The 13,832-nt window shown below is 44.7% G+C and overlaps 3 protein-coding genes across 3 annotated transcripts; all 3 read right to left on the bottom strand.

Annotated features, from left to right (window-relative positions):
- Window positions 1-2,641: 2,641 nt before the first annotated feature.
- Window positions 2,642-8,464, bottom strand: Pmar_PMAR017474 (conserved hypothetical protein). The gene is made up of 17 exons (XM_002784744.1): window positions 8,405-8,464; window positions 7,808-7,913; window positions 7,464-7,515; window positions 6,546-6,651; window positions 6,222-6,298; window positions 5,550-5,643; window positions 5,424-5,500; window positions 5,271-5,378; window positions 5,079-5,187; window positions 4,512-4,682; window positions 4,320-4,414; window positions 4,143-4,199; window positions 3,900-4,011; window positions 3,654-3,730; window positions 3,516-3,606; window positions 3,275-3,404; window positions 2,642-3,223 (listed from the first exon to the last, which is right to left on the bottom strand). The coding sequence occupies exons 2-17, from the start codon at window positions 7,858-7,860 to the stop codon at window positions 2,869-2,871; spliced, it is 1,764 nt and encodes a 587-aa protein (XP_002784790.1). The 5' UTR covers window positions 7,861-7,913; window positions 8,405-8,464; the 3' UTR covers window positions 2,642-2,868.
- Window positions 8,465-9,397: 933 nt separating this feature from the next.
- On the bottom strand, window positions 9,398-11,774 carry Pmar_PMAR017473 (conserved hypothetical protein; the record flags this gene model as incomplete). The annotated part of the gene is made up of 9 exons (XM_002784743.1): window positions 9,398-9,908; window positions 9,963-10,092; window positions 10,204-10,294; window positions 10,342-10,418; window positions 10,745-10,856; window positions 11,040-11,096; window positions 11,226-11,320; window positions 11,418-11,588; window positions 11,753-11,774. 9 exons carry the CDS (start codon window positions 11,772-11,774, stop codon window positions 9,560-9,562), a joined length of 1,104 nt encoding a protein of 367 aa, XP_002784789.1. The 3' UTR covers window positions 9,398-9,559.
- A 154-nt stretch (window positions 11,775-11,928) lies between these two features.
- Pmar_PMAR017472 (hypothetical protein) lies at window positions 11,929-12,894 on the bottom strand (the record flags this gene model as incomplete). The annotated part of the gene is made up of 5 exons (XM_002784742.1): window positions 11,929-11,994; window positions 12,314-12,385; window positions 12,462-12,569; window positions 12,663-12,739; window positions 12,843-12,894. The coding sequence occupies 5 exons, from the start codon at window positions 12,892-12,894 to the stop codon at window positions 11,929-11,931; spliced, it is 375 nt and encodes a 124-aa protein (XP_002784788.1).
- Between the last annotated feature and the right edge of the window lie 938 nt (window positions 12,895-13,832).

The raw sequence follows: 13,832 nt of genomic DNA, 5'->3' as shown, positions 1-13,832 counted from the left end.
CGATGCCAAGTTCTGATGTTGCTACAGGAATCGTGAAAGATGGCTATTACTCTCATGTTCGCTTTCGTGGTGGTGGTGCTGCTGCAGCTCTGATAGGAGGAGTAGCAGCCCTTTTATCGAGCATCGGTACGACGAAGCAAGTTCCATATAATATCACCAAGGTACTCATCGACGCGTCTTGGAGGAATGTTATGGACAAGCGGGGACAACCAACTGATATCAACGTCACCGATGTCGGACGCGCGGTGGAGAAATGGTCACGACTCGCAATGCAGGGGGAGCTGGGCCAGATAGAGGTCTCCCCGCATGAGCTGGATTTAGATCAGAATGGAATTGCATATACTGATTTTTGAGTCGATGTTGTTCATGTTGCACAATCCATGATGTAGTTGTGTGTGCATTTATGGTGTCGAATGTTGCGTCAGAAGTGTTTGTGTGGGTAGTGCTGCTCACTAGGCAAAGTTAGTGCCTCCGTGCATATATACCGATTTCTTCATGAGGGATTGAACTGCTCAGCACGAGAGGTTGGGCGTAAGGCATAGGATGTACAGGGGTTGATCCGCCACGTCCTCTCTATTAAGAAAAAATATTGCTTCCACTTGAACGCATGCAGGAACTGATATCATTCCAGGCTATACTTTCACTCGATCCGCTTTTGAATCTCGAAGAAGCACATTAACAGAGCTGAAGCATACATTCTCAGTTTCTTGCTGATGACCTCATTCGATAATGGAAGTCACCTGTTGTAGTTGTTCAGAGTGCCCAACTATGGAATCTTAGCTTAGCTCGAAGCTAGTTGATGGTTTTATGAGTACGATTATAGATAGAATATCTAGATTCCATTTACCATTGCCTTGAGTTCCCAAATGGTTAACAGTGTTAACTTAACACCTGTTGACCCACAAGACCATGTCCTTGGGACATGGCAGTTGGCACAGACAAAATCATTGTGACTAGAAACGCAGTCTTGAGATGAGCTCATGTTTCTGATATCAGATGCATATGCTCTCCGATGCAGGACGAATAGTTGTTTTGTTGTCATGGTTTGGAATCGAGGTGGATTGCTTCACTGAGCGGCATAGCATGGGATGAAGGTGGTTCTCCAGCCTGTCCTAGTTCACCCGACAGTGCCGCAGAGTTCATACTACAGGCACAGTGCGATAAGTTTGTTAGTTCCATACGGTTCCGTATGGAACTAACAAGTGCGTGTTAGTGTCTATCGCTTCCGTGTAATAGACTACTACTGTGAGAAGGCCTGAAACTTCTCGCATACTTTAGCATTTTCAGTTTGAAAAGTTAAGTTGGAATTATTGACCATCATCTACACCTTTTCCCGTGCAAGTTTGACAAGTGAGCAGACAATAATGACAATGTTACTTTTAAGAGTGAGAATGAGAATCCAAGTATGTCACAATTCAATTCTGTTACAATCAAGTTTGACTTTGAGAATTCAAGTATGTCATAATCGAGATATGTTACAATCAAGATTGACAATGAAAATCCAAGTTTGTCACTTTTCTATTTTGTAGCAACCAAGATTGACAATGAGAATTCATGTTTGACACCGGCAAAGTATATTACAATCAAGAATGACAATATTCCACACGAGTTTGACAATACACGTCCAAGTTTGACATTGAAGAGGGTTTCTCTGTGATCAAAGCCTATATCAAGGACAAGTTGAGAACAGATTCTGTTCTTAGAGGGATCAACCTTAGCAGCAGAGGCTCATTATTAAGACGTATCTTGAGGTGGCATAGCAGCCCCACCCGAAGAAATTGATTGTATAAAGGCATATCTTGGGGCAGTGGCATAGCAGCCCCACCCGAAGAAATTGATTGTATAAAGGCATATCTTGGGGCAGTGGCATAGCCGCCCCACCCGAAGGAGTTGATTGTATAAAGGCATATCTTGGGGCAGTGGCATAGCCGCCCCACCCGAAGGAATTGATTGTATAAAGGCATATCTTGGGGCAGTGGCATAGCCGCCCCACCCGAAGGAATTGATTGTATAAAGGCATATCTTGGGGCAGTGGCATAGCCGCCCCACCCGAAGGAATTGATTGTATAAAGGCATATCTTGGGGCAGTGGCATAGCCGCCCCACCCGAAGGAATTGATTGTATAAAGGCATATCTTGGGGGCAGTGGCATAGCCGCCCCACCCGAAAGAATTGATGGTATAAAAGCATATCTTGGGGCAGTGGCATAGCCGCCCCCCCCCGAAAGTATTAATGGTTTTGAAGACTATTTTTTGGGGGGGGTCCCCCCCCCCCCTTTTTTTTCTATTCTCTACAGCAACATATTGCCTCATCTCCTCTGACCATGTACCGCGTAGGACTCCAACCCAATACCGCATAGTCTTATCTGCTACCAGCATCTTGACCATCATCAATGATTCTTCGTTGTCGTCCTCTATGTTCGTGCACTCACTGCTTATTATCTAGAAGCACTCTAGTAGTCTACCTCCGAACATTAAGAGGAGAATCAATCCACGACGAACTAACACTACGGCCACCCATCAATGATGGCTCGAAATAGCGATTTCAAACTCGTACTGACTTTCAAGACTGACGGAAAGATGAATGCTCATCAAGGAGCAATGATGCGCCGGAACGGATCCTGTCCGTGAAACATCTCAAGCTGGGGTGCAGTACCAGTGCAAATGACAACTCAGTCTGATCATATGATCTGGAAACGGGAAGGAGTATTGATATACACAGTTTCACAGTGCTGACATCCTTCCCAACTGAAGGCAGAAACGAGAGATAAACAAACGTTGTTTGTTATGTGTTGGTCACAATTCGCTTTTGGAAATGTAGCAGTCTACAGAAAAAACAGAAGCAGTGATTGAACACGAAGGGTTAACAACTATCGGAAGCCTTTGCCGAAGCCTTTGCCGCCAAATCCTTTACCACGGAAGCCTTTCCCGCGGAGGCCTCCACCGCCAAAAGGACCCCTACCACCTCCAACGAATAGCGGGCCGGGACGACGACCAACGGGTGCTACTATGATTGGTCTGCGACGTGGCGCTACTACTATGGGACGCCGACGTTCACTCATCGCTGAACCAATGAGGAGACCTCCCACGAGGCCGACTCCCCCCGCAACGAGAGCGTTCAAGGCGACGTTCCTGCTCTTGTTGGGCTTAGCCTTGAAAGTCTTGTGAACTATGCGGCCGACCTTCTGGTTTTGGTTGGGTAGAATATCAGTCAAATTGAAGGGTCTGAGAACGGGGGTTGAACCATACTTGGGCAGCAGCTCGAGAGGAGCCCACCTATCAACAGGGAAGGTTTGAGAGGTTGACAACTGAGGCCTTTGAGTCATATGCTCCCTCTTCATCTCGATGTCGAGTTGTTCTATCAATCCAGTGTAGGACACATTTGGGTTTCTCCTAATAGCATTACCTGATCAGAAGAAGATTCAACAGTAGTTCATTTTCTGAGATACGTAATGAACTCGATATCATAGCTACCGGAGAATAGCAATAAACTGAAGACTCCTTCAGAAGCACTTACAGAATGCTGTTGTCATGGCACCACCCTTGAGATTGCCCACTGATGCATCAGCAGACGTCTGACTATCGTCGCATCCACTGAATAGTTGCACCTACGACGGACAACTGAGTAATTCCAAGAAGATACTCCTCGACTTACATCTCCTCTGGAATGCCATGGATTCACATCTTCTTTCCAGCCGGTACCATTCAACCACGTGTAAGGTAAATCCATACCTGATACCAACACCGCTTCCTAACACATCAAGCGTATGAAGTAATAGGCATTCTCTAGCATTTACACTTCGGTGCATGGATTGTCACACCTGTGGGTGTGGGGAACTACGACTCGAGGATAAGACACAACATATATCTATGAAAGAGATGGCCCAGTCTCGTGCTTCACCTGTTCCTGAATGACAAGAGTCCATCACACTTGTCAGCCTTGCTCCACTTGGAAGGGGATCCACCAACGCCTCATGTATAACATCATCGGTAATTTGACCTGCAGTTTGTACCTACTATCAGCCTTCGAAGTGCGAACCGACCCAATACGACATGAAATCAACGTTAAAGTTTCGTGAATACTAGGCCGTTGAACATCTCCGCCTTCTAAAACCAACCAAGTGACGAAATCATACACTCTTACATCAACAGGTATAATTGTCTCGTTCATCCCATCCTCCTCCAGGTGCGTCGGGTCCTCCTACATAAAACAAAACATGACTCCGAGCACATGTAGACCGATGCTTCCTATAATTCGCCGGCTATGATTGATTGCTCGCAAACTGCCCCATCACCTACAAAGCGATACACGCATACTCACCTGTTGGGCTCCATGACCAGAGTAATGGAAGAAGAAGATGTCACCAGGCTTGGCATCTCTGACCAACCAATGCATATATCGGACTATATTCTCTCCTGAAATGGGAATAATCGTCTCAAACACTCCGAGCAACTTGAGTCATGTTACATGACCCAGTGCCTGGGAGAAGACAATCGATCCCATGGTGCTTACGTGTTGGCCTTTCAGTTTGACCATCATCAGTGAGGAGTTTGATATCACTAGGATTCCAATGATAAGTCTCGACCAGTAATCTCTTCATATTATAAACATCAGGAATACAGCCCGACAGCTCACATTTGGAGCCATAATAGTTAATGCCGATCAACAACGCCCTCTGGACACCTGGAAGGAGCTGTGAATAACAAGCGAGAACTCGATATTGTCAGATTATTCGGAGATTGTATAAGCCTGGCACATACAGAATAAGCTCCATACTGACCGAATCTGCATCATACCAAAATCGACCCCAAAGGTTTCTTATCTGCCTGCATGAACACTCTACAATGGAGTTTCACCCGTGATATGGAAAAAACTAGTGTAAAACATATTTCACGACTACTGAAGACCGCGAATATCGAGTTTTTCACCGAGTTTTACGCCACTTCATATACGAACTCACAAGTAAAAATGCACTTTTCACAGGAAAATCAGAAAATAACGTAAAACTTTCTTAAACGAGTTCTCCATAGAGAACAACAACAATCTAAACAAGGATATTTCCTACTAGTTCCTCCTTACCCGTTAGTGTGGGCACCAATGTGCCAACTTGAACCGTCTGGACCTGCATGTTCTGCGGCAGGCCTCCTAACGGAGGTGGACTCACCACAGTGGGAGCAGCAGAAGAGATCTGAGGATAACAAACCATATTCATCATAACATATATTAATAGAATCAACACACAGTAGAAATCACTCGGAATTCATCTTTCACCTCAGGAGTATTAAGAGGCGCATGTGTGGCGTCGAAACCCTCCAATTTGGTGGGCGTTTGCGGAGAGTACATTTCCAACGGAGCAGCTTCACTCGCCACAGGGGAATCCTGATACTTTCAATCGAATCACAGATGGTCGTATTCCCTGCTCACCTTTTCAGGCGGCAATACGAATCTGTTCGTTTGTTGGCAACGAGGGCATTCAGCCTCAGCCTCTATAGCTTGCCCACCTGTTGAGCAAACACGTGAGACCAACACACAAGCTTGCAAACAACGCACGGAATCCTTCCACGTTCACCGTCATTATTCCTTGGCATTGACAGCATCTTATCTGGGCACTTCTCTCGACTTGCTCACGAGGAGCTTGTTGAATCTGCAGACCGAAATTGACATCCACTCGGAAGCCTCACCATACCGAACAGGTGCGTCGTGTTATATCATCAAACTCTCGAATGACTACCATACTAGTATGAAACGCTCGGAAAAATACAAACCATTTGCATAAAGTTTCCATCACAGTCTGAATCGCATCTAAACTAACAATGCACAACGCGTGACTCAGGCAAGTTTTCTCTTAGCGGTTCGGTGCATTGCATCCACATATTCTGGACGATTCTTTCCAACACAATGATTAGATTAGAAAACGACCAAAAAATGTAAGGCGAGACGTTCATTGTGAGTATATTAACTATTGATATTTCAAGAGGGATAGAAAGAACGAAATCAACAATAAAACATATCTAATGTAACGGAACGATGAAGAGCAATCGATTGCAATGGTATACTCCCAGTATACTGGGCGGTTGGGAATTCTCGTTGGTTTGTTTACACTCCTACAGCATCATAAACTATGTGTAAATTATAATAATATAGTGCAGAAACTCCCAAGCTCAGCTGAGAGAAGCAAACTATTCTATTTCAACTCAATCCAGTTTAGGGTCCCAACACTACCGTATCAGGAGGCACGGTGAATTGATTCAGAGTGTGGCAGTGGGGGCATGTTGCTTGGGCGTTCACCGGCTGATCTCCTACAAGGACAAATCTACACTCAGGTTGGCTAAATTCAAGAACAGTCATATTCGTCAATTCAACGCAGAAACTTGTAGATATCATTTGAGCTAACGCGTGCACCACGTGAGCCGATCAACTCAAATAATGTGTATATTTTCAGTATGCAAAGCACATGCCCATTTCGCTATGATGCTGTTACGCCTCCTATGTTCGTCTATCCAATTTGTCCCCTTCTCCGCAGCTACCGCCCCTTCCTACTACTACCCATCGCGGTAACCTGGACCGTCAGAACTTCCTGACAAGAGCCACACTGAATCTGGACGGTCTTGCTCACTTCCCTGTGCTGAACAGCAGGAGGAGGAGGAGGAACCTAATCCATAGCGAACGAGATCTTCATGAACACACTTAGTCGCAGCAGAAGGTCGCGCATACCGTTGCAGTGTGACAAAATATGCACATATGGTCATCTACATGTCTTAGTGGCAATATGAAAAATCTGAGGAATTTCATGAAAATTCATGTTGGTTTCTGTATTTTTACCCGAATCGAGTCTAATTTTCATGATATACCGAAGAAACCGCTGAGCTCAGCTGAGGAGAGCGAGTATATTCTCCAAGACTGCACGCGTTGAATCAACATACTATACGATAGCCTCAAAGTCTATTGCAAAGCATATTACAATCAAATAAGTTTTACAGTTTATACATTTGTCCAACAAAGCAACCTCAGAACTACCAGTTGGAGCAGAGCCGGGCCCAAAGCCTACTAAATCACAAACAACCTATCCACTGTGTTAAGGTAGCCGTCGTACACACTAATATCATTTCGAGTGCTTCAAGGATGACTTTGATGAAAATTAATATGAATGGATTGAGAATATCCTACGTATGTGACCATAGACTACCGAACGGTTATGCTAAAAACATTACTTCCCCAAAATGGAGGGGCTCACACTAGACAGTCGCGCGCTAACTGCAAGGTGAGGCGACAGTGCTGAGATATATGTTCTTTACTTTCTTCAGATGAGTTTTAATCATACAAGTTTACATACCAACTCGGCTAGAAACATTGAGAAACCAAAGAGAATCTCCCAATATTTTCATATTGTCATCAACACATGCAGTTGACCATGTTCTCCCACACTGTCAACCCCCCCAAGAGATCAGTGCTCTCCCATACTACCACAGAAGTTCCTATCCGTGCCTCTGTATGGGGTTCAATCGACTGCTGGTCACTAAAGAGAAGGAAACAAACTGCCGCCTTCCTCGAACCAGCCTCTCTCAAGACAGTCGTTAGTGCGCAGCACGTCCACAACAAGGACGACGCTTTCAACGACCTTTCTCTTGAGGTGTTTAATAAAGCTCTACGGCGTATAACAACAACTTGACCATACATAACGCTTTATGTAAATTCGAAACTTGTTCTGCACTAGAGCGAAACGGGCAGGCGTATTAGTATTTCTGCCCATGCCACGCGCACGCATCGTCCGAGATTTAATCAGAAATATGAAATGCCTCCAAACTCACTAAGTCCTAGTCGATGACCGTTCCTGTTGATTGAGTAACTCATTAACTGCCATATTCTCATCGCCGTTGTATTTATAAAGGGCCGCCTCTATCTCGCTATCAGAACCTTGTAATGAATAAATTATTGCGCAAACCAACACGTTAGAAAAATCTCGAGAGAAACTGTCAATCAATTTCCCTCTGGTTCATCCACGATTATCGCAGGTTAGTTTGGCAATCGATAGTATAATAATGTCAAAATATGGTGTGGATATAATAGTGCTTTTGCCAGGGCCTGGCCGTTCATTTCGGAGCTGCTGAGTTAGCAGCCATACTCCTGGCTACTGTCTGACTAGTGGGAGGAGTGCTGCTCTAGAGAAAAAATATAATATAGTAATTGTAGAATATGTTAAAGGTACATAAAAAATGAGATAACGGTCAACAGTTGTATAGATCTAATAACCATAAATACACTCGAAAAGGTATAACGATCATAACTACAATAGAAAAATACTATATTATATGAAACGGCTCAAGCAACAGTAAAGACGGCGAAGAATACAGTAGTTTCAATTAACACCGCGCATTCCCATTAAAGAGTTATCCCCTCATCACTACTGTTAGGGCATAGGAATCTTATCTGGGCCACATCTGCTTCTGAGAAAGGCTTGGTTGTCATAAGTAGAAGCAGTAAACTGATTTCCAATAGACCTCTCCTGAGCTCGAATATCCCTTCCAGAATTAAATTTAACATGTAGAACTCGATCCTAGGAGCGATCCTCTCGAACCCCCAACGACTGAGCAACTCTCACAGGCAGCCCGAAATTCCAATTTGAACTAACACATACCACAACATGACCAATAAGCCAAGCTCTTGTTAATAGACTCCCAGCATAGCATACTATCAGTAGAAGGGATCGCTGATCTTATTCCATAGAACATCCAATGGAGCAGATGAGGAGGAGGAATAGGTACTCCACCCAAGGGGATGAGCCTAGACAGCAACGTCTCCAATTCGCATATACTTAATGACAGTTCATGCAAGCTGTACATGAAGATACTCATACAAACATATAACGTGCGCAACCAGAGAGAGAAATGCTCCACGAGTAAATACCTTATATTGACCTCGAGTTGGAATGGTCGAAAGTCAATTGAAACTTCATGCCGGACATTCAAATTCAGCCACTTTCAACTTCGATCACAGTTTAGGAATTTTTATTCAACAACATATATTGACAATTTCGAGATAACTACTACCACCCAAGTTAGATCCAGATGGGTCGAAAGTTTTATATGTTGTTGATGTATCTTGGCCTCGGGTCATTTTCCCACAAACGTGACACCATACTGAGTACTCCTCTTCATCCCATGTCGCGAATGACAACAACATACGTAACGAGTCAGTTCCCATCTTCCTATGAAACTCATCCAACTTCTTCTTGTTGTGCAGCACAGCACCTACTAAGCCAATGTAGGGGCCCAATCACTACTTGACCCCTTAGACACCCCAGAGAGTGCGACAAGAAGGAAGACGATATTCTCAACATACTCGTACCAGAATGGCCTCAATATCAACCAACCAAACACACTAATACGTTCCAGAAACGGGAAAAAACTTATGGTCACCACACGAGGTCACAACAAATGGAATTTTTCCCAACTAAATTTGATAACAGGAATAAACGTCTGAGTTCAAAATGTCAGTAGCAGTTCGCTTTTGGAACTGCAGTACCCGACGAAAGACACACAAGCTTGTATAAAGAAACTCCTCTACCACCTGAAGCCCTTACCCTTGCCCCTCCCACCAAAGGGGCCTCTTGGACCCTCAACAATGACCGGCCCAGGATGCCGACGAGGCTCCACCACCACAGGTCTACGTCGAGGCTCTACTACAACAGGTCTGCGACGGGGCTCTACTACGACGGGGCGTCGATGTCTGTCTTCAGCGTGACCAATTGCATCACCAATGAGGAGACCACCGACGAGACCGGCCCCTCCTGCAACGAGAGCGTTCAAGGCGACGTTCCTGCTCTTGTTGGGCTTAGCCTTGAAAGTCTTGTGAACTATGCGGCCGACCTTCTGGTTTTGGTTGGGTAGAATATCAGTCAAGTTGAAGGGTCTGAGAACGAGGGTTGAACCACCATACTTGGGCAGTAGCTCGAGAGGAGCCCACCTATCAACAGGAAAGGTTTGAGAGGTTGACAACTGAGGCCTTTGAGTCATATGCTCCCTCTTCATCTCGATGTCGAGTTGTTCTATCAATCCAGTGTAGGACACATTTGGGTTTCTCCTAATAGCATTACCTGATCAGAGGAAGATTCAACAGTAGTATATTTTCTGAGATACGTAATGAACTCGATATCATAGCTACCGGAGAATAGCAATAAACTGAAGACTCCTTCAGAAGCACTTACAGAATGCTGTCGTCATGGCACCACCCTTGAGATTGCCCACTGATGCATCAGCAGACGTCTGACTATCGTCGCATCCACTGAATAGTTGCACCTACGACGGACAACTGAGTAATTCCAGGAAGATACTCGTCGACTTACATCCCCTCTGGAATGCCATGGATTCACATCTTCTTTCCAGCCGGTACCATTCAACCACGTGTAAGGTAAATCCATACCTGATACCGACACCGCTTCCTAGCGTATCAAGCATTGCAGAATATGGCAAGTCATGTTCTAAAGGTAGGCCTAGCCTCATCAAAGGGCCCGATAAACGACAGCACGATCCAGCCACAATGGACGGCTAAGTATCCCGAAACCAAGTAAATTCACACAGCATTGCGACACCACTACTGAAGTTCTACATCTTGTCAAGTGTCTCGAAACCAGCGGAGCGTAGTAGTCAAATTCCTGTTGCACGAATGAAGACCTCAGTACTGGTGAGTCGACTTGACGTGGGAGCGATGAACCCAGGGATATAAGGCCGATGAGTACGACACTTCACCTGTTCCTGAATGACAAGAGTCCATCACACTTGTCAGCCTTGCTCCACTTGGGAGGGGATCCACCAACGCCTCATGTATAATATCATCGGTGATTTGACCTGCTTTTTGTACCTGATGGGAATATAGTAACAGCTCCTACAAATAATAGCAAGTAATAGCTCCTTCGAGCTCCTACAAATTGAACACAGTGTGAAGTAGACACAGACACTCCAGATTGGAGTACTTTTGAATTCCAGCAAAACATTGTGTGACGACAACGAGAAAACTTTCGTGCTTCTAGATCTTGGAACTTACATCAACAGGTATGATAGTCTCGTTCATCCCATCCTCTTCCAGGTGCAACGGATCCACCTACATAAAACAAAGAATGACCTTCGGCACCAACAACAATAGTCATTCATGTCCCATACTGGTAATTTGGGGCATGCACACCAGAAAGAGTCGTGATTCTCCCCTACAGAGTGATACACGCATACTCACCTGTTGGGCTCCATGACCAGAGTAATGGAAGAAGAAGATATCACCAGGCTTGGCATCTCTGACCAACCAATGCATATATCGAACTATATTCTCTCCTGAAATGGGAATAATCGTTTCAAACACTCCGAGCAACTTGAGTCATGTTACATGACCCAGTGCCTGGGAGAAGACAATCGATCCCATGGTGCTTACGTGTTGGCCTTTCAGTTTGTCCATCATCAGTGAGGAGTTTGATATCATTAGGATTCCAATGATAAGTCTCGACCAGTAATCTCTTCATATTATAAACATCAGGAATACAGCCCGAAAGCTCACATTTGGAGCCATAATAGTTAATGCCGATCAACAACGCCCTCTGGACACCTGCAAGGAAATAGACCTTCAACAAAGGACGATAAGAGAGCCTAACATGTCTCTCTATTCCCCGAGTTCAAACCTCTGCAAAGACATCGAAACCGATGACAAAAATTATGCAAGAAGACTCAGCTAACCAGATATGCCACATATGGACCTATTTTGCATCCTACCAAATCGACCTCCAATTGGCATAGTTGCCCCAAAGATTCTCAATCTAATTGGCATAGTTGCCCCAAAGATTCTCAATCTAATTGGCATAGTTGCCCCAAAGATTCTCACTCTAATTGGCATAGTTGCCCCAAAGATTCTTACTCTAATTGACATAGTTGCCCCAAAGATTCTCACTCTAATTGGCATAGTTGCCCCAAAAATTCTCAATCCAATTGGCATAGTTGCCCCAAATATTCTCAATCTAATTGGCATAGTTGCCCCCACGATTCTCACTCTAATTGGCATAGGTGCCCCAAATATTCTCACTCTAATTGGCATAGTTGCCCCAAATATTCTCACTCTAATTGGCATAGGTGCCCCAAATATGCTCCATCTAGTTGCCATAATCATCCCACGGGTGAAAGTATGAGATTCGCGAGAAACAGAAAAATTCTGAAAAAAAAACTAAACCAGAAAAATCTTCAGCCTACATTCTAAGCGGAGCAATAACGTCATGAGTGACAATGCCTTGCTAAGTACTGACCTGTTAAGGTAGGTACTAGCGTACCAACTTGAACCACCTGGACCTGCATGTTCTGGGGTAGAGCTACTTGAGATGGTGGGACTACCACAGTAGGAACAGGCATTGCACCCTGAAAATGACAAGCAGGTGCAAAAAATATCATTCAATGATTCCGATAGAACGGCTCTTTAGAACAACCCTCTTACCTGTGGCGTGACAGGAGGAGCGTGTGCCGCGTCAAAAGCCTCGGAATTAGTGGGGATCTCCACAGAGTATGGCTTAAACGGAGCGGCTTCACTCGCGACCACAGAGTCCTGGAACAAATGATATGATCGCAATAACACACCAACAACAAATAATTCAAACAGCGGAGCGAAGCATAGCAAATCGCATACTTATCTGCTCACCTTCTCAGCTGGCAACACAAATCTGTTCATCTGATGACAGCGAGGACACTGAGCTTCAGCCTCCACTGCCTCATCACCTAAGAGAAAGATAGGGGAAACTGACGCCCCCAACCGACGTACGAAAACCTCTGACGTTTACCGTCATGAGTTCTTCACAGTGACGGCATCTTATCTGCGCACTTCTCTCGACTTGTTCACGTGGAGCTGGTTGAGCCTGACTTGATAGATCCATATTGAATCATTACAAACAGACTTCAATAGAATACGAAGTAAATTGAAACAGGGAAATAGTGACAGTCGACCTAATGTAGAAAATGCGAGCGAATAGACTTCTGAAAACGCCACCAATTTACATCACAAACCCTAGTTAAAACATGCAGTCACTTTACGAGTGCTCTCGAATCAAATCAACCACAACGAGCACAAAATCTGTCCCCAAGACTCACCACTGCCACAACAGGTACTGGCTGACTTGAGTACCTAAAGAGGCGCAATACTATGGGATAAGATAGCAAATACCACGTAAAGACACTATCTCCTCCGATAACTTACGCTTGAGCAGCTGGAGTAGATCTCTGCTGTGATAAAAGCATATTAGCCGCCATGTTTCGATCGCCATTGGCACGCCATAACGCTAGTTCTACATCACTAGTCGAACCTAAGCACATGAACTTTCCAATGGGGAACAACACTTCTACTATTGTTTAGGAAATATACAATATTGGAATTTCCGAAATTCAGGCCGCAAAAACAGATTATAAATGAAAGCTATCACCCGCTAATTCCCGAGAATGAGCGCATCACAGACTACCACAGCCCAACAACTCACTAGTAGGACAAAGCTCTTCAACGGCCCTCAGGTCCGCGTCAGTAAAAGGACGAGACATTAGCTCAAAATAAGAATAAAACTTTAACGACAATACCAACGGTCTGTATTGCCTGTATAGTGTTTGGCAAACTCTCAACTGCTACCCTAAAGAACCTTCTCAACTGCAGGAAGGAATAACTGGCTCTTGCGTGCTAGCGCTGAGAGTTGTCCCCGCGATGTGACAAAGTTCGAGAAATATTCAAAGGCATATTATATGCGAACATGCCACACAAAAAAAACAAATTCTGAGACCATCAGCAAACAGAATTCCACTTCATGCTCGGCAAGTTACTCACTTTAAC

Source organism: Perkinsus marinus, assembly GCF_000006405.1.
Source record: "Perkinsus marinus ATCC 50983 genomic scaffold scf_1104296934654, whole genome shotgun sequence".
NCBI lineage: Eukaryota > Perkinsozoa > Perkinsida > Perkinsidae > Perkinsus > Perkinsus marinus.
The sequence above is the reverse complement of the archived record's forward strand: the minus strand, read 5'-3'. Positions and strand labels throughout refer to the sequence as shown.